General features: G+C 56.2%; 1 protein-coding gene across 1 annotated transcript in view; it reads left to right on the top strand.

Moving 5' to 3' along the window:
- Positions 1 to 3608: 3608 nt before the first annotated feature.
- The window catches only part of RYR1 (ryanodine receptor 1), a 112577-nt gene continuing 96606 nt past the window's right edge, over positions 3609 to 19579 (top strand). The window contains exons 1-18 of the mRNA XM_042970107.1: positions 3609 to 3632; positions 4303 to 4422; positions 5485 to 5589; positions 6669 to 6743; positions 6822 to 6900; positions 7164 to 7276; positions 7606 to 7699; positions 8737 to 8830; positions 8986 to 9060; positions 9543 to 9699; positions 9826 to 9990; positions 11921 to 12042; positions 12541 to 12736; positions 16790 to 16925; positions 17008 to 17103; positions 17187 to 17305; positions 18208 to 18341; positions 18852 to 19093. Coding sequence (XP_042826041.1) covers positions 3609 to 3632; positions 4303 to 4422; positions 5485 to 5589; positions 6669 to 6743; positions 6822 to 6900; positions 7164 to 7276; positions 7606 to 7699; positions 8737 to 8830; positions 8986 to 9060; positions 9543 to 9699; positions 9826 to 9990; positions 11921 to 12042; positions 12541 to 12736; positions 16790 to 16925; positions 17008 to 17103; positions 17187 to 17305; positions 18208 to 18341; positions 18852 to 19093 — 2146 coding nt within the window. The remainder of the gene's footprint in view (positions 3633 to 4302; positions 4423 to 5484; positions 5590 to 6668; positions 6744 to 6821; positions 6901 to 7163; positions 7277 to 7605; positions 7700 to 8736; positions 8831 to 8985; positions 9061 to 9542; positions 9700 to 9825; positions 9991 to 11920; positions 12043 to 12540; positions 12737 to 16789; positions 16926 to 17007; positions 17104 to 17186; positions 17306 to 18207; positions 18342 to 18851; positions 19094 to 19579) is intronic.

Below are 19579 nucleotides of genomic sequence, written 5' to 3'. Positions count from 1 at the left end.
CCAGGTCTTTCTTCCCTCCTCCCTTTTGGTAGGAGGGCCAAATATGGCTGCTAATGGTCTCTGGGTAGTGTCTCTCCCTATTCATCTCTTTGGGTTGTCTCTGTGTCTCCGTCTCTCCATCTCTGCCTTCCTGTCTCTCTCTGTCTCTGTCTCTGTCTCTTTGTTCTTTAGCTTTAGGCTCTCTGCATTTCATTCTGCCTCTCTAGCTCTGTCTCTCCTGGCATCTCTGATCCCTGGCTGGGGGGCAGGGATGGGAATTGGAACAACAGGTGTCCCTCCCAGAATAGCTGGCTTTTCTGGGGACTGGGCAGGGGACAGGGAGAGGATAGGGGGGAGGGCCCGTCTATCTCAGAGTCCTTTCCACTTCTCCCTCCCGGTGGCTCAGCTGGGTGTGGGGCTGTGAGTATGGTTGGGGGGATGATGTTCTCTCTTCTGGGCCAGGTCTGCTGACCCTGCACTAGCCCCTCTCCTCCTCCTCCCAGGCCCTGGGAAATGCTGACACAGCATTCCAGGCCCCAGAATAGGACCCTGATGAGCTGGGTCCGGTTTCCTGGGAGGGAGGACCGGACAGCTGGGGCTGGTAGTGAAGGATAGGGACAGCTGGACATTCGGCCACGGGAGGAGGCCTAGCTTCACCCTAGACTCTTGCCCCAGCTCCAGCCCCTTAGCAGACACCATGGGTTGGGCTCACCCCTCCTCCCTGGTCCTAATAAGACCATGGCCATGACCATGAGCCCTTAAGCAGCCACTCTGCGTCAGGTCCCATGCCCAGGGCCTCGGCCTCCTGAGATATCTAATTATATCCTCGGCTGCCCTATCTTCTGAGGTAGGGCCCTATCTTTATCTCGCTGGGAGATTTGAGGGAAACCAAGGCCTGAGTGGTAGAATCACTTGCCCAAGGTCAAGGCCAGGAAGTGTCATCTCTGGGTGCCTCTGGGAGCCAGCCTTCCCGCTTTCCCAAGAAGAGAACTGAGCTCAGACTTGCCAGGTTAGCCTGTGCTGGGTTCTGGAGGTCTGGCCCCGGCATCTCTTGTCCCCAGACTAGGTCTGTTTTCGTGAACTTTACTGAGATCACGTGGCTTTTCCCTCAAACACTTTGGACCACATCCCACCAGTCAGAAATACATTTTATATTGTCACCTACTACGTGCAGATGCACACATATTTTAAAAATCCAACTTCACCGAGGTACAATCGATATCAATAAATTGTGCCCATTTTAGGCGTCCCAATTCAGTGAGTTTCGACAAACTTTACACACCCACGTAACCACCGTCATAATCGAGACATAGAACCTTTCCTTTACCCAGGAAAGTTCCCTCTTTTCCATTAGTCACTTCTAGGCTTTCGTATTCAATATATGCTCCTTTGCCTCTGCTGCTTTTGCCCGGCGCATTTTTGACATTTATCCACGTGGCGCGTATCGAGAGCTCATTTCTCTTTGTTGCGGAGTGGCATCGCGCTGTGTGGATATGCCACAATTTGTCTATCGGTTTACCTGCCGATGGACATTTGGGTTGCCTCTAATTCGTGCTGTTAGGGACAAATTGGGTGCGTTCACACACACCTATTTTTAACTGGGACGAGTTTCATAAAATGTAGGCAGCCCTTGGAACCGAGGGGCATGTTGCTATGTGCTGTTCTTGCTCCGCTTTATTTCACCTTTTAAGCACGGGGGCACGGCCCCCCAAATGATTTCATTTCCCCTTCGTGGGTGGCGACCTCTAGCCGCGCGAGGCTGGGGTGTCTCAAAGCACGGCCCACGTCAGAGCCTGCTGAGGGCTGGTAATGGTCCCGGTTCCCCGTCCACCCCAGATCCACTGAATCGTGCTCTTAGTGTCGGGCGGGAAACTAAGGCAGGAAGGAAGCTGCATTTGTAACCAGGCCACCTTCCTTCATTCTGCTGCAGGAGAAAGTTAGAGAATCTTGGTGTGCTGGGTAGGCTTCCAGTCTCTGGGTTACATGCTGGCTTTGCCATTGGCCTGCTTCCTAACTTCGGGCAAGTGATTTTAATGTTTCTCTCTGAGCCTCAGTTTCCTAATCTGGAAAGTGGGGACGAAAATAGGTACCATAAGGACTCAGGGGATCCATGCAAAATGTCTCCGAGCTCATCTCCTCCCGCTTCCTTGCTCGTGCTGCCGCCGCCATCCCGTCTCCCTTTCTATTCCTCAGCGCCCTCAGCGCCCTCCAGCCACAGGCCTTTTGCACAGGCTGCCCCCTCTTCCTGGAACGTTCTTCCCCCAGAGATGAGCAGGCCTGATTTCTTCTTGTTATTTGGACCAGGCTCAGCTCAAATGTCACCTCCTTGGAGAGGCTGTCACTTCACCCCCTCACTGATGTCACACACCCCTAACCCCCAAAGCCACTCTCCTACATCACCCTGGGTGATTTCTTTTCCATAACACTTATCACTGACATTCAAATCATTCACTTGTTTATTGCCTCTCCCCCACAAGGATGTCAGCTCTGTGAGGACAGGGACTTTGTCTGCTTCATTCGCTGCTCTGTGTGTCCAGTCTAGATCAGTGCCTGGCAAGAGCGGACGTTTAATGAGCGTCTGTCAAAGGAATGTAAAAGCTCGGAGCGTAAGGCCTCGCAGACAGTAAGTGTTTAATAAGTGCAAGCTCTGTGTCCCTGTGCACACGCGAGCGCCCAGCGCGTGCCGGGATGTGGGGGTTGGAGACTAAAGGGCAGAGCAGTTATGGGGCCTCCTGCCGGCACATCAAACGTCTCCTTCCTTCCCGGCTGAGGGCAGACGGAGGGCTGTGCGTGTGCTTCGAAGCCCAGGACTGGGGCACGTTTGCGTGAGATGCCGGATGGAAGGGCTGGAGGCCGTGTGGCCTCGGGCGGGACGCCTAACGCCCTGGAACCCGTTTCCTCGGCCGTAAAAGGAAACAACCGCTGCCTGACTCAGCGGTGAAGAGCCGGAGTCTCCATCATTCTCGTCTGTCGGAAAAGTGGCGGCCCCTCCTCCGCGTACATTTATATCAGTGCTAAGTGTAGATACGGGCAACTTCACTAACACGTGGAGAGGTGGCCTAGTGTTCTAAGAGCGTGACACAGAGAGCTGGGATCAAATCCCAGCTATGCTGTGTGACAGCGGTGTGACCTCTGGGTCCCAGTTTCCACAGGTTTCCCTTCTGGTCACCTCCGAGGGTCGCCGTGGGGATTCCGCGATGAGTTCGTATGTGTTAAGTTCCTGGAAGGGGACCCAGCCCATCGAAAACGCTTTCTTTTACTTACAACTTCAGCTTATAATCTCGAAAGCACTACAAACTTCGAGAAAAGCTGCAAGGTTACTTCAAAGAACCCCCACGTGGCCTGAAGTCATTTCCCCCACAGGTTAAGATTTGGCACCCTTGATTTACCTCTCCCCCTCCCTCTCTCGGTCTACACTTCACTTCCCCCCTCAACTCTGGGGATAAGTTGCGGACGCGGCACCCTTCACTCCTAAAGTACTTCAGTGTCTGTTTCCGAAGAAGCAAGGGCAGTCGTACAAAACCGCAGCACGGTTATCAACATCAGGAAGTGTAGCATTGCTCTGATGCCATTATCTGTCGCCGTCCTACCTCGGCGTTTACCGGAGATGACATGGGGTCCATTGCGGCATGTCCCCGCCCACCCTGGAGCCAGTCTGGGCTCTGGAGCTGCATTCACGTACCATTAGGAAGAACTCCTCGGGGGCGCCTCGGTGGCTCAGTCAGTTAAGCGTCCAACTCTTGATGGCGGCAATCCCAGGGTCGTAGGATGGCGATCCCAGGGTCGTAGGATCGAGCCCCGTGTGGGGCTCCGCACTGAGCTTGGAGCCTGCTCGGGATTCTCTCTCCCTCTCTCTCTCTCTCTCTGCTCTCTCTAAAATAAAATTTAAAAAAGGGAAAGACAAGAAAGCACTCCTTAAATGATAGCCATTACTGAAACAATACACAAAAGAGAAATTAGAGAAGGCTGAGCTTAAAAGCCATTGAACTTGGGGTGCTCATAGTTTCCACCCCCAGTGGCTCACCTTGGGGGCCCTACTGGAGCCAGCTGGACTGGGGTTCAAATCCCAGCTCATCCCCTTAATCAGCCATGTGGCCTTGGAAAGCTGTGCCCCCTCCTTGAGCCTCAGTTTCCCCATTTTAAAATAGGGATGACACTCGTGCCTGTCTCGTGGGGCGTGAGAAGTGTGTGGAGCCCTGGGCACAGGCTCCTGTGTGATGACTTGTGAGGTGGGTGTTATCAGTCGCCACCTGTCCCGTGAGGAGAGGGGCGGGGTGATGGCACGGTGTCTGTGGGGGCCCTGACCCCGAGCTTTGCCCGCAGGACGACGAAGTGGTCCTGCAATGCAGCGCCACGGTGCTCAAGGAACAGCTCAAGCTCTGCCTGGCGGCCGAGGGCTTTGGCAACCGCCTCTGCTTCCTGGAGCCCACCAGCAATGCCCAGGTGTGTGTGGGAGTGTGGGGGTCTGTGGGGGCAGAGGCCAGGGTCCAAAGAAGAGGGGTGTGGGTCTGAAGAGAGGGTGCTGCTAGGAGAGAAAACGGAGAGGGGCTGGGAGGGAAAAGGGGCTGAAGGTTCCAGGCAGGCGGGAGGGGAGGTCTGAGGAGGGAGAGCAGGGGACCTGAGGGAAGAGGGAGGGTGGCTGGGGGCATGGAGGGCCCTGAGTTCAAGGAAGAGGGGGGGGGTGAAAAGGAAAGAGGGCCAGAGGTCGGAGGCAGGTAGGGGTGGAGAAGCAGGGGCTCGGGAGTCTCAGGAGGCAGGTGTCTAAGGGGGCAGAGGGCCTTGGATCCAAAGCCAAAGGGCCTGGAGGGCTGGGGGACACTAGCGGGGGACTGGGGGGCTGACTGGGAAGGGAGTTAGAGGCTGAGAGTGGAGGGAGCCTGGGTCTGAGGGCGAGGTGGACTCAGGGTCTGAGAGAAGAGGTGACCTGGGGGGTGAGGGCAGGGACTGGGAAAGGGAAGGGACGTGGAGTCAGATCGCGGAGGAGGCCAAGGGTCTGAGCGGGTTAGAGAGTCTTGGATCCAAGGGGGAGGGTGTCTGGGAGTCAGAGGACTGGGTGGGAGACTGGGGAGGGAGGAGAAAGGTTGGATGTGATTTGGAAGCAGGGTTCACGGGCGTGTGAGGGAGAAGACAGGAGTTGGGAGCGTCTGCTGATGACAGCAGGAGACAGGGGGCGGGGGGCTCCTTTGGGATTGCAGAAATTCGGGTTATCTGCAGGGGGAGGCATGTCCTGTGGCATTGGAACAGGTGCAGCGTGTCTGAGAGAGGGCTGAGGCTCGCTTTGGGATTAGGTGGGGGGTGGGAAGCTTCCGTGAGGCTCGGCTAGGGTTTAGGTGTTTGAGGGAAGGAGGCATGTCTTCTGTGATGCCGCTGTCCGCGGGGGTGGCAGGGTGCAGGGGCTCCTCCGGGGACCGGGGTCAGGTCTGGGTCTCCAAGGGGTGTGGGTATTCAGACCGGCGCTCAGGGGCCTTCGCGCCCCCCACTCACATCCCCCCCCCCCCACCGCAGAACGTGCCCCCCGATCTGGCCATCTGTTGCTTCGTCCTGGAGCAGTCTCTGTCGGTCCGGGCCCTGCAGGAGATGCTGGCCAACACGGTGGAGGCTGGCGTGGAGGTGAGGCTCCCGGCCTGGCGGGGCGCGGTGGCAGGGCTGGGTGGGAAGCCACGGGGGTCGCTCACCGCCTGCTCTTCTTCCTCTCTCTGCCCCGCCCCTCACAGGCCCTCAATTTGGATAAGTGGGTAGGTCTGGCCTTGGGTGTCACCTGCCTCTTCCACCTCTCCCGGCCCCAGGCCCTGCTCTTGGGCCCACGTCCTGCACACAGGGGCTGGGGGTCTCCCCCACCCCAGCTGTCAGGGGCTGTGGAGCCCAGACAGGCCAGCCAGGAAGGAAGGAAGGGGGTGGGGGCTTCTGAGCCCCCCGACCCGTTCCCCCGCCTGCTCCTTTGTCCTCTTTCCCAACCTTCCCTCCGCCCCTGATCCCAGCTCTTCTCTGCATGGGACCTCTCCTCTCACCTCCCCCCTGCCCCAAGTGTGGGTCCCCTCCGCTCCAGGAGTGGGTCTGCCGTGTGATCAGGTGGCCCCATCACATGGCGCCCTCAGAGCATGGGCATGTGAGAGCCAGGATGGGAGGCATGACGCCATCGAGTGACCGGGTGTATATCCGATGTACCCACCCCGGGAGGGGCCCGGGCTCCTTGTGCTTCGGCGTGTGTGGCGGCGCAGGGCGGGGTCCCTATGAGGATGTTCAAATATTTAACACCTGGTAGGACTACCCAGGCGCACATGGGCTGCCGCTCAGCTGTCTTATGACAGGTTACGGCGAAAGGGACCAGGGTCCACGGAATACGAGTTAGGGGGGACTCTCAGGAGACCAACCGGAAGAGCGGTTCGGCCTCCCTGAGGGACTCTGGGGCCTGCTCAACAGGATGAAGGAGGCAGGGAGGACAGAGCGGGCTTTGGGAACTAGAAAACACCCTACCCACAGGCTTCTCAGAGACACAGCCCCTACTTCCATGAATGGGGAAACCGAGGCCGAGAATCTGTTGAGGGTCTGAGCTAAGGCTTTCTGGTGTCCTGGCGAGCATGGTATTTTATGGGGAGCGTATTGCCACGTAGGATAGGCCGGACGCCTGGTGGGGGGGGGAGGGGTCTGGTCTCACTCTGTGCCCTCTCTCCACCCCCTCCCCCCTGCAGTCGTCCCAGGGTGGGGGACACAGGACACTCCTGTACGGCCATGCCATCCTGCTCCGGCACACGCACAGCGGCATGGTGAGTGTGAGAGCGAGGGGGCGGGGGCAGGGGCGGGGCGAGGGCCGGGAGGAGGCTGACTCCCCTCTGCGATCCTAGTACCTGAGCTGTCTTACCACCTCGCGCTCCATGACCGACAAGCTGGCCTTCGACGTGGGACTCCAGGAAGATGCCACAGGTGTGGGGCTGGAGCGGGGAGGGCGGCGACGGGGGCGCTGCGGCCAGGGGCCGCGGTGGGGAAGGTGCAGGCCCGGCGGGGGCAGGGACGGGGGCGACGAGGGAGACTCGGACCAGCGTGGGGGGACCCGAGGCAGAGAGTGTGAGGGCGGGAGGCAGAGAGGGGGTGGTCGTGATAAGAGAATTTGGGGCCGAGGGCTGGGGACCCCTCGGGGAAGGGCATTCTGGGTAGTCCTCATCCTGACAGCCCTGCCCCCTCCCTAGGGGAGGCCTGTTGGTGGACGGCACACCCGGCCTCCAAGCAGAGGTCGGAAGGAGAGAAGGTCCGCGTTGGGGACGACCTCATCCTCGTCAGCGTCTCCTCAGAGCGCTACCTGGTGAGCAATCCCGCCCCCCCCCCCCCCCCCCCCCCCCCGGCATAGCTACTACTGCCCAGGGCTGGGGGCGCACGGGGTCCCCCGTCTCCCGGTCACTGATTTGCCAGCTCTCTGGCCCCAGCGGTCGGACGCCTGATTCCTGGTTTCCCGACCTCTGACATCCATTTCTGGTCTTCCGGACCCCGCTGCCCAGTTTGATCTTGGTTTTCCGATCTGTGATCTCTGATTTTCTGTCCCCTGTCTGCCGGCTTCCACCTTTGGTTTCCGGCCTCTGACTCCGGACTATTCTCACCCACCGTCTCTGACCGCCACCTCCCGGCCGCCCCCAGCACCTGTCGACGGCCAGCGGGGAGCTCCAGGTGGACGCCTCCTTCATGCAGACACTGTGGAACATGAACCCCATCTGCTCCGGCTGCGAAGAGGGTGAGGGTCCCACACCTCCTGTCCCTAAACGGAGACCCCCAGAACAGACCTCCCCCCTTGCCCCTCAAACATGTCCATACTGACCCCAAATCCAGAACCCTGGAGTTCAGACTCTAAACCCCACACTCAGTATCAGACACCCAAATCTAGACTCCAAAACTCACATGCCCCACTCAAGGTCCTGGAGGGCAGACCCTTAAACTCAGATCCAAAGCTTAGAGCACCGCATTTGGAACTTAGCCCTCAGATCCGCAAGCCTTAGAAGGCAAATACAGATGGAGACCTCAGCTCCCCACACCCAGACCCCCACATTCAAACTCAGATATCCAAGCCAAGACCTCTAATTCCGACCCCAAATCTCAGCCAACTGACCTCAGATCTCCAAACTTTAACCTCAGACATCTCAAATCATCTTCCAAATTCTTCCTGTGCTAAGATCCCAAAGCATGACCCCAAAACTTTGACCCCAGCTCTTAACACCCAAACCCCACACCCAAGCTGAGACTCAAACCACAGATCCTGAAACTCAGGCCTTAATGTCAAACCCACCAACTTCTAACTCTGAAGCTTCTCCGACTCAGCCTTCGAAACTGTCGACGATAACTTCAGACCCCGAACCCCAGAACTCCAAAATCAACCTTCAACGTTCAGACCCCAACCTCAGACCCAACCATCAAACCTCTAAACCCAGACCCCAAATCAAGACCTGACACTCAGAGCCCAATATCCAGAAATGTTAGACTTAAACCTCTGACCCCCAACCTCAGAAATCCAAACTCAGACCCACATTCCCCCCCCAACCTCAGCCCTGTATACCCAGACCCCCAAACTTAGATTCCCCACCTCGGACCCCAAATCTCATACTCCTGCTTCAGGCCTCAAACTTAGCCCAAATCTCAGACTGCCACTTTAGATCCTAAAACTCAGATCCCCAACCTCCCACAGGGGAGAAGCAGGACCCCTGAACTCCACTTTGGCTCCCAGGCCTCTCCAGGGCTCCAGCCCTACAATGAACACTTTCCCTTGCTCCTTTCCAGGCTATGTGACCGGAGGCCACGTCCTTCGCCTCTTTCACGGACACATGGATGAGTGTCTTACCATTTCCCCCGCTGACAGCGAGGACCAGCGCAGGTCTGGGTTGGAGACAAGAGGCCCTGGGGTGTTGGGGCAGGAGGGGAAGGGTAAAAGCAGGCTCGGGGCACCTGGACCCTATGGGTGGGGTTGGAGATCACATTCTGGGAGGAGGGCGACTGAACCCTTGACCTCACTCTCTCCCGTGTCCCCAGACTCGTCCACTACGAGGGGGGATCTGTGTGCACCCATGCCCGCTCCCTCTGGAGACTGGAGCCACTGAGAATCAGGTGGGAGGGGCTGGGGCTGGGGCTAAGAGCTCCTGGGGGGCCTGGGAGGGGAGACAGGGTCTTGAAGGAAGATCTGAGAAAGAAACTGGAGGATTTTGAGGGGAAATCTGGGGAGCCCCAGAAGGTGATGAAGGTCTTCAGGGTCCCAGAGTCCTGGAGGAAAAGGACCTAGGGGAGGGTGGGCGTTCCTGAGGAGAGATTGGGGATCCCGAGTAAAAGTGTGGGGAGTAGAGGGAGAGAAAGTGGTGGGTCTGGGGAAACTGGGAGCACTGAGGAGCCCTGAGGAAGTTGTGAGGGCCTGAGATAGGACTGGGGTTCCCAAAGGAGGGCCAGGGGGTCCTAAGAAAGATTTGAGGGCCCCAAGGAAGGTTTGGGCCCCCCTGGAAGAAGGCTGGAGGCTTGATGAGGTTTGGACCAAGACTGTGGTGTCCATGGGAGGACTGGGGGAGCCTCTGACCCCCCGGCACCCTCACCCTTTGCAGCTGGAGTGGGAGCCACCTCCGCTGGGGCCAGCCTCTTCGTATCCGGCATGTTACCACTGGGCGGTACCTGGCGCTCACCGAGGACCAGGGCCTGATGGTGGTCGATGCCAGCAAGGCCCACACCAAGGCGACCTCCTTCTGCTTCCGCATCTCCAAGGTCGGTGGGGTCAGGGTGCCCTCCCTCACTTGGGGCCCCAAATCCGGCCCCAGCCTCCATTCTGCAGTCTCTCCCCGATTAAATGCGCAGGCAGAGGAGGCTGACCTCTGTCCCCTGCCCCTGCAGGAGAAGCTGGATACGGCCCCCAAGCGGGATGTGGACGGCATGGGTCCCCCTGAGATCAAGTATGGGGAGTCACTGTGCTTCGTGCAGCACGTGGCCTCAGGCCTGTGGCTCACCTATGCGGCCCCGGACCCCAAGGCCCTGAGGCTTGGCGTGCTCAAGAAGAAGGTGGGTGCCTGGCGAGGGGAAGGGGCGGGGGTGCTGGCAGGGGCAGGAAGGAGACCGAGGGGTGATCATGCTTGAGCCTCCGGGAGTTTGAGGGTAGGACTGAGAGAAAGATGGGGACTCAAAGACAAACTGAGACTGAGAGAGGAAAAAGAAAGAGGGATAGATATACAGGGGGGAGAGAGAGAGGGAGAGGAAAAATGGGGTGGAAAGAATGAATAGAGTGAGGGAGAAGGAGAGAGAAAAGGGAGAGAGAGGGAGAGGGAGAAAGGGAGAAGGACAGGGAAAGAGAGAGAGGGAGAGAGAAACATAGAGACAGAGAAAAGCAGAGACAAAAAGACATGGAGACAGAAAAACAGAGAAAGATAGAGACAGAGAAGCAGAGATGGAAAAGACAAAAAGAGACAAAGACAGTGACAAACAGACCAAGAATAACATTCGGCAAATTATGGAGTGTCCCAGTTGTTCTAGATGTGTGTGTGGAAAAATAGATGAGATATACAGACCTGTGTCCTGCCCTCCCAGACTCAGACATGGTAAATAAACCACCTGTAATGAAGTACATAGCATTCCAGCTGAAGAGTGGAAAAGCTACTCTGGGCAGAGGGCATGGCATGTGCAAAGGCCCTGAGGTTGGAATGAGGTTGATTTGTTGCAATAAGAGAAAGAAGATCCAGTTTGGCTGGAGCGCAGTGATTGAGGGACAAGTCTTGGAAGATAAGGACAGAGAGGAGATGGGAGCAGATCATGTGGGGCCTTGTGGGCCATGGGGAGGGTCCCACCTTTTACTCCTAGTGAGATGGAACCCCAGTAGAGTTTTGAGCAGGCCAGGGAGGTGACCTAACTCAGGTTCCTTAGCTGCTCGTGGGAATAGATAGGTTTGGGGTGAGGCCCAGAGTTGGAATAGGGAGCCCAGGGAGGCGACTGCTGCCATGGTCAGGTGGGAGGAAACAGTGGACAGGACCAGGGTGGGGAAGGTGGCCGATTATGTTTGTAGCTTGAGGGCGGAGCCAACAGGATTTCCTGACAGACTGGATCTCGAGGTGAGAGGGGCAGGGGTCGAGGATGATGCCATGATTTTTGCCCTGAGCCACTGGAAGGATGGAAATGCCATTAACTGAGTCGGGGACAGCCAAGTGTCAGCAGCTCAGGATGACAGGGATCCAGTGTGTAGAACAGAGCCCCTCGATAAAGAGTGAATGAGTGGGAAGACTAGGGAGATGCTCGTTTCAAAAAAAAACGAAGCTTGTAGTTGGATACCTGAGCGGAGGATATAGAAATGGGCCTGGTCCGAGGGGGGTAGTGGGAGCCGTCAGCGGTGGGTGGTATTTACAGCCACAGGACTGGACGAGGCGCTGGGAGGTCAGCTCAGGAGAAAGCTGGAAGATGGTCTCATCTTACAGAGAGGCTTTCAGGCATTCAGCCTGGGACATGTTAAGTGAGGGTGTCATTACACCTTTCTGGTGGGAGGGTGTTAAGTCAGCAGTAGATACAGGTGGAAAGGGTCTGGCCTGGAGACAGACAGATAGACAGGACAGTCAGAGAGGGAGACACAAACACAGAATCAAAGGCGGATAGAGACAGAAGGCAGAGAGAGATGGAGATACAGACAGAGTGGGAAAGACAGGGAGAAAGAGACAAAGCATGGGGTAGCGATGTGAGATGTAGGGAGAGAGACAAAGACAGAAACAAAGAGGGGCAGGGAGATGGAGCCAGAGGCAGAGGGGAGACGGGGGGGGGGCGGGGGGGGACAGAGAATAAGAGTCAGATGAAGAGGGATAGAAAGGGGTGTCTGGCAGAGAGATTCAGTGGAGGATGGGGGCAGCTTTGGGGCTAGAATCTGGATGGCGATCTGGGGGCAGATGATCCATCCTTGGTGCTGGGCCCACTCCTGACCTCTCTGCCCGCCACCCCCCCCCCCCGCCACTACCAGGCCATGCTGCACCAGGAAGGCCATATGGACGACGCCTTGTCACTGACTCGCTGCCAGCAGGAGGAGTCCCAGGCTGCCCGCATGATTTACAGCACCGCTGGCCTGTACAACCAGTTTGTCAAGTGAGCCACTCTGCCCACTCTGCCCCCCCCGCCCCCTGCGGGGCCACGCCTTGACCCCCAGGCTCCCCGTGGTCATACACCTGACCCCTCTAATCCCACCTCTGACTTCCACACCCCTAACATACACAGGATCCCTAACCTCTAAACCTCTGACTTCTGTACACTTGACCCCTAATCTGACCTTGACAACCATGATTTTCACTTCACATCCCTGATCATCCCTGACACCCAGATCCTTGATCCTGGACCTCCCCAGCCCTGACACCTGCTTCCACCCACCCCCCTGTGCTTACACAGGAGTGAGTCCCAGTCCTAGCTCTGTCGCTGGCCACTGTGTGGCCTCAGGCCAATGTCTGTCTGTCTCCGAGTCTCAGTCTCCCCCTCTGTAGAATAGGTGTGTCTGTAAGAGTCCTTTGGGGGCAGGGGGTAGGACTCGCGAGCGCCTCAATGATAGTCAGCGCTCGGGGCTCCTGGCTGACAGGTGCGCCGTCCCCACAGGGGCCTGGACAGCTTCAGCGGGAAGCCGCGGGGCTCGGGGCCGCCAGCTGGCACAGCGCTGCCCATCGAGGGTGTCATCCTGAGCCTGCAGGACCTCATCGGCTACTTCGAGCCGCCCTCCGAGGAGCTGCAGCACGAGGAGAAGCAGAGCAAGCTGCGCAGCCTGCGCAACCGCCAGAGCCTCTTCCAGGAGGAGGTGGGGCCGTGGCGAGGGCGGGGCGGGGCCTGTGGACGCGGGGGCGGAGCCTGAGGGAGGGGTGGGGCCGCAGCGAGGTTGGGGCGGGGCGGGGCCGCGGGGCGGAGCCTGAGGGACCTGAAGGCGTCTGTAGTGGTTTCAGAGCCGGCGGGGCCTGTATAAACGGGGCGGGGCCGCAGGCCTTCGGGGAACAAGTGAGGGGGCGGGCCTTGAGGAGAATTTGGGGTGGTGGGCGGGGCCTTGAGGGAAAGGCAGGGCGTTTGTCAGAGCAGGGGCGGTGCGGGTGGGAGCGAGTTGCGACCGGAGCGAAGGGGGTGGGGCAGGCCTGATCCCTTACCCCGGAGTGGGGCGGGGCCTAAGCGCAGGTCTGTGCCGAGGCGAAGCCTGTAGAAGCGGCCAGGCCTGGGAAGAAGTCTGAGGATGACGCTGCGGGACTCGGGAGTGGGGGGGGGGGGGGGAATGGTGTCTGTGGGGGCTCGGCCCGCAGTTGGGAGGACTGAACCAAAGTGGGGTATGGGAGGAGGGGCAGGGCCAGAGGTGGGTTTTGGGGCGTCAGGGAGGGTCCTCTGCTGGAGTCAGGAGCTGGGGGGGTCCGTGTGTTCTGAGAGCAAGAAGGGAAGAGATGTGGAGCGGGCTCCGCCCAACAGGGGGTCAGAGTGAGGGGGACCGCACGGGGTGGGAGGAGGGGACTGGACAAAGGCCCCGAGGTCTGATGTCGCCACCGGGTGATAGGGGAGCATGTTCGTTTAAAGGCTAACAACTGACCCTCCTCCTCTCCAGGGACTCCCCAATCTGATCCAAAAGTGATAATAGTAACAACAACGAAACTTACTTGTGGAGTGGAATTAGTATAGGCCAAACGTTTAGAACCGTGCCAGCACGTAGCAGATGATATATAGGTGTTAGTGGTTATTATTACTTTGAATTTGGCCTTTATTGTGTGCTAAGGGTGCTATATACATGACATCCTCCTGCTAACCCCATGGGGGTTGTAATTCCCATATTACAGATGGATCACAGAAGCTCAGAGAGATTAAATAACAGCCATCTATCTCCCCAACAAATATGCCAAGGGGTACAGCTGTCAGCAAAACAGACAGAAATCTCTGTCTTTATGGAACTGACATGTGGGGAGGATAGATGATGATCAATAAAATAAGAAAATTACATGGTATATAAGATGATAAGTACTGAGAAAAAAATAAAGGAGGGAAGTAGCAGGGAGTGCTGGGGTTGTTGCAATTTAAAATAGAGTGGTCTTGGGGAGCCTGGGTGGCTCAGTTGGTTAAGCATCCAACTATTCGTCTTGGCTCAGGTCATGATCTCACAGTTTGTGGGTTTGAGCCCCACCTCAGACTCCGTGCTGACAGTGCAGAGCCTGCTTGAGATTCTCTCTCTCCTTCTCTCTCTGCCCCTCCCCTGCTCGCTCTCTCTGTCCTGCTGTCAAAAATAAATAAATTTTAAAAAATTTTTTTAAATCCTTAAAACAGAGTGATCAGTGGGCGCCTGGGTGGCTCAGTCGGTTGAGTGTCCAAACTCTTGATTTCCGCTCAGGTCACGATCTCAGGATCGTGGGATTGAGCCTAGCACTGAGCACCAAGTGTGGAGTCTGCTTGGGATTCTCGCTCTCCTTCTTTCTCTGCCCCTCCCCTGCTCACGCGTGCTCTCTCAAAATAAATAAATAAACGTAAAAGAAAAATAAAACAGGGGCACCTGGATGGCTCAGTGGGTTGAGCGCCTGACTCTTGGTTTCAGTTCAGGTCACGATCTCACGATTTCGTGGGTTCGAGTCCTGCGTCCAGCTCTTCACTGCCAGGGCAGAGCCTGCTTGGGATTCTCTGTCTCTTTCTCTCTGTGTCTCCCCCACTTGCACTGTCACTGTCTCTCTCAGAATAAATAAACTTAAAAAAAAATAAAAAATAAATAAAATAGACTGGTCAGGGAGGGGACCTGAGTGAAGAGAGGCAGCCACATGTACACCTGGGGGAGGGACAGAGAGGAGACAAAGGGGAGAGCAGTGCACAGGGAGTGTGCTTGGCAGGTTCTAGAACCATGAGGAGGCCAGGGCGACTTGGGACAGGGTGAGCTAGGGGCAGAGTGGGAGGAGATGAGGGCAGAGAGGTGACGAAGGCCAGGCTCTGGGTGAGGACTTTCACTTTGGGAGCCACAAGAGGGATAGGTTCCCTAAAATCACGACTAGTTAGTGACTCAGCCACTCTGTGTGACTCCAACCGCCCTCTACCCCCGTGTGCTGCCTCTCTTACTAGTGATAGGGGCCCCCAGCATAAAGACACAGTGATTGTCACAGTGGCGCTATACGTAATGGCCAAAAGCTAGAAACAGCCCAAATGTCCGCCACCAGCATGGATCCGCAAATGTCGCGTGTTCACACACACAGCGGATATGGATACTACTCCACCACGAAAATGCAGGGACTACAGCCACGTGAAACGGTGTTCTTGAACTTAAAACATAACACCCAGCAAAAGACTCCATGTCCAGAAGAATACTTACTGTGTACGCCAAGTTCAAAAACAGGCAAAACTCAATTAGACTGTTCACTGACGCATACATAGGCGGTAAAAATAGAAAAGCAAGGAGAGGATTTCTACAAAAGCCAGGACAGCGGTTATTCCTCGCAGAGAGTTTTGTGTGGTCAGGAGGGGCATCCAAGCGACTTCTGAGTGGCTGGCGGTGGTCTCTTTCCGGGCTTGGGTCACGGTTGCACAGGTGTTCTTTGTATCTGTTGAGCCATACACGTTTGATGTTTGGTGTGCACAGATCTGCCTTTGCAAATTTGCCTACTTGCTAAAATCTATTTGTGACCCTCACATCAATACTTGCAACATCTTCGTGGTCACGCGTGAACATGTGCGGAGTGGCAAAAAATTTGTGTCGGTGGCCCTCATGTTCCCGGCTGAGGCTGAACAGGGTGATGCTGCGCCTTCTTGTTTCAGCAGTCGGCCTGTAAACAGGTGTCCTTTTCATGGTATATTTAGTGCCACATTTTCCACACGCTGGTGTTTTTTTGTTGAGTTCGCTGTTTAAAGTGGCCCCCGAGTGTAGCGCTAACGTGCTGTCTAGTGCTCTCGAGGGCAAGAGGCTGTGGTGGGCCTTATGGAGAAAATAAGGGGGGGATATGCTTCATTTAGGAGGAGTTAGAGTGCTGTTGGCCGTGAATTTAATGTTAATGCATCAACAATATATATTAAATCACTGTCTTTAAACGGACACACATATGTGCCAAGATTATGTTGACGAAAACGTGACTCAGAGCAACTCCCCGTGTTTTCCCCGGGAGAGGTGAGTGGTTCAGGATTTGCTAACTCCGTGTTCATGGTGACTTTATAGAACCTAACTACCGCGAATAACAAGGGCTGACTGTATGTATTATTGTATGTGCTTTTCTGTATGCCTTTTATAATTCACAATAAGAGAAGACAAAGTTTAAAATGTAAAATGCAAAAAAAAAAAAAATCTCTCGGGTGGTTGGCGCGGAGAGTAAACTGAGCCAGTTAGGACCCAGAGTGGGATGCTTGGAAGTGGATAGGATGGAAAGAAAACTTCGGGAAGGAAAAGCACAGTCAGTCCTGATGGTCTTTTTTTTTAATGTTTATTTTAATTTTGAGAGAGAGAGAGAGAGAGCACAAGCAAGGGAGGGGCAGAGAGAGAGGGAGACACAGAATCCGAAGTAGGCTCCAGGCTCTGAGCTGTCAGCACAGAGTCGGACGCGGGGCTTGAACCCACGAACCATGGGATCGTGACCTGAACCAAAGTTGGACCCCTAATTGACTGAGCCACCCAGGGGCCGCAGTCCTGATGTTAATAAGGACGTGTTATGTTGGGAACCGAGGCAGAGAGGACAAGGACGGATGTGGGGAACTGAGGAGGAGAGGAGGGTGATGGGAGTGAACGGGAACGTGGAGCTAATGTTGTTGGATCTGGGAACATAGTTGCTGGTTGTTGAAGTTGAATGAATTAGCAAATCCAAGAAGGGCAAGGAAGAGAGGGCCTGGGACTCCCATGGTGACCCGCCCCTTTTCCCCACCCTAGGGGATGCTCTCCCTGGTCCTGAACTGCATTGACCGCCTAAATGTCTACACCACGGCTGCCCACTTTGCCGAATTTGCAGGGGAGGAGGCAGCCGAGTCCTGGAAAGAGATTGTGAACCTGCTCTATGAACTCCTGGGTAAGGGGCCCGGTTCTGGCTTCCCCTAGAGCACCCCAGCTCCTCAGTGCCATGGGGTCTGACGCCTCTTTGCCACCCTCAGCCTCTCTGATCCGTGGCAATCGTACCAACTGTGCCCTCTTCTCCACCAACCTGGACTGGCTGGTCAGCAAGCTCGATCGGCTGGAGGCCTCCTCTGGTAGGAGAACCCAGGGGGAGGGGACAGGGGCTGGCACAGGGGAGGGCCGCAGTCACTCGCCTACCATTCTGCCACCTGCACAGGGATCCTGGAGGTGCTGTACTGTGTCCTGATTGAGAGTCCTGAGGTCCTGAATATCATCCAGGAGAACCACATCAAGTCCATCATCTCCCTCCTGGACAAGCACGGGAGGAACCACAAGGTTGGCCCCTCGCCCTGACCTCTCATCCCCTGAACTCTGAACCCTGACCTTTTCCCAGGGCCCCGGAATTCTCCACCTCCCTCACTCCCTTTCTCCTCCCCATCTTGTCTCTTACCTGGACTCCACTCCCACATGCTTCCATCTCAACACAAGGGTCTTAAACTTACAGTTCTTAAATGGATTCTGGGCCACAGATGTGCTTCATTAGATCTCTGCAACATTTTTATTTTTCAATTTCTGATTTTGTAGTCTTTAGGTGGGCTGCATATACGCCCTCCAGCTCGCCACAGGTCCTACCTGTTTCTGAGAGAGACAGGGAGACAGAGTGTGAGTGGGGGCGGGGCAGAGAGAGAGAGAAGGAGACGCAGACACAGGATCGAAGCAGGCTCCAGGCTCCGAGCTGTCAACACAGAGCCCAACGCGGGGCTCGAACTCACAGACCGCGAAATCATGACTTGAGCCGAAGTCGGACCCTCAACCGACTGAGCCACCCAGGCACCCCGCCCCGCTGAACAATTTCTAACCACCTCACACATGTACCTTATCACCTGGCACCCGAAGACACACGTGTGCAGCCCCTGCTGATCTAAAATCTCCTCCTGACCCTCCTGCTCTCACTGACCAACCTTTTCCCTCCTCCCTCTGACTCCTCACCTCCTACTCCAGTCCCTCCTTCCTTAACACTGCTGACGTCTTACCCCAGATCCTGCGGCCCCCGGCCTGACCTTTCTCTTTGACCCTTGACCTTCCTCTGTGAGCCCTGACCTCGCACTTCCACCGCCTCCTTGCCCATCAAAATCTCCACCTCTTGTCCTGGCACATTATCCTTAACTTCTGACTTTCCACCCCGGATTTCCCCGCCCTGGTGCTCTCACAACCTGACCTCTGACCTCGACCTCCAGGTGCTCGATGTGCTGTGTTCCCTCTGTGTGTGCAATGGCGTGGCCGTGCGCTCCAACCAAGATCTCATTACCGAGAACTTGCTCCCTGGCCGTGAGCTTCTGCTGCAGACAAGCCTCATCAACTATGTCACCAGGTCTGGCCCGTAACCCCTGACCCCAGCCTGACCTCACCCTGACCCCAGACCTCTTAACCCTTTCCCAGATCAGAGACTCCACACCCAGCTGGATGTCCCTTCCTCGGTCTCCCACCCCAAGACTTAACACCCGGTCCTCACAGATGTCCTCTCTTGCCCCAGCTCACCCCCGGCCCCCCCTCCTCTTGTCCTCTCTCCCTCTTCCATTCCTGCCTCTGTCTGTTCCTCTCTCTTTCTCTGTCTTTTTCTGCATTTGCTCTTTTTGCTATCTATCTCCCTCTGTATCTGTCTGTATTTCTCCTCCATTTCGTTTTCTCTGTCTCTCACCCATCTCTCTCTATTTTTTGAGGTCTCTGTCTCTGCTTTCTCTCTGTCTCCATGTCTCTGCCTTCTGTTTTTCCTGTGTGTATCTCTCCTTCTCTTCTCCCTTCCCCCCCCCCACCCCTGCAACAACCTGGCTTTGCTCCCCACCTCTCCCTCACCCCCTCTCCTGTCCCATCTTCCCTGCAGCATCCGCCCCAACATCTTTGTGGGCCGAGCAGAGGGCTCCACACAGTACGGCAAATGGTACTTTGAGGTGATGGTGGACGAGGTGGCTCCGTTCCTGACAGCTCAGGCCACCCACCTGCGGGTGGGCTGGGCCCTCACTGAGGGCTACAGCCCTTACCCCGGTGGCGGCGAGGGCTGGGGCGGCAACGGGGTCGGTGATGACCTCTATTCCTACGGATTTGATGGGCTGCACCTCTGGACAGGTACCTGACCCTTCCGGGGGCCCTCATCCCCGATCATTGGCCCCAGAGCTTCTCAGACTCTCACCATACACCTTAGGCTTCTTGGGATCTTGATCCCCACAAGAGGCCAAATTTTGACCTCTGATTCCTAATTTTCCAAGACCCCAACCCTAACGCTTCCAGAATCTTGCCCCTAACCTGCTTCCTCATAGTCTCCAGAACTCTGACCCCAGGAGATGTATGATCTCTGACCCAAGAGATCCTTGAAAACTGCCCAGATCATTATGACTTCTGACCTTTGACTTCCAGCCCCCAAGGGTTCCAGAATTCTAACTCCAGGGTGACTGTAATCTCTGACTCCACAGCTCTCAAGACCCTAACTTCAGGGGAACCTTGACCTCCTCCCTTATCTCAAAGATCCAGGACCCTTCATGGGAACACTCGACCTTAGGGTTTCCAGGATCCAGATCCCATAAGATTCTCTAATATCTGACTCTTGCCTCTTGA

Source organism: Panthera tigris, chromosome E2, assembly GCF_018350195.1.
Source record: "Panthera tigris isolate Pti1 chromosome E2, P.tigris_Pti1_mat1.1, whole genome shotgun sequence".
Classification (NCBI taxonomy): Eukaryota; Metazoa; Chordata; class Mammalia; order Carnivora; family Felidae; genus Panthera; species Panthera tigris.
The sequence above is the reverse complement of the archived record's forward strand: the minus strand, read 5'-3'. Positions and strand labels throughout refer to the sequence as shown.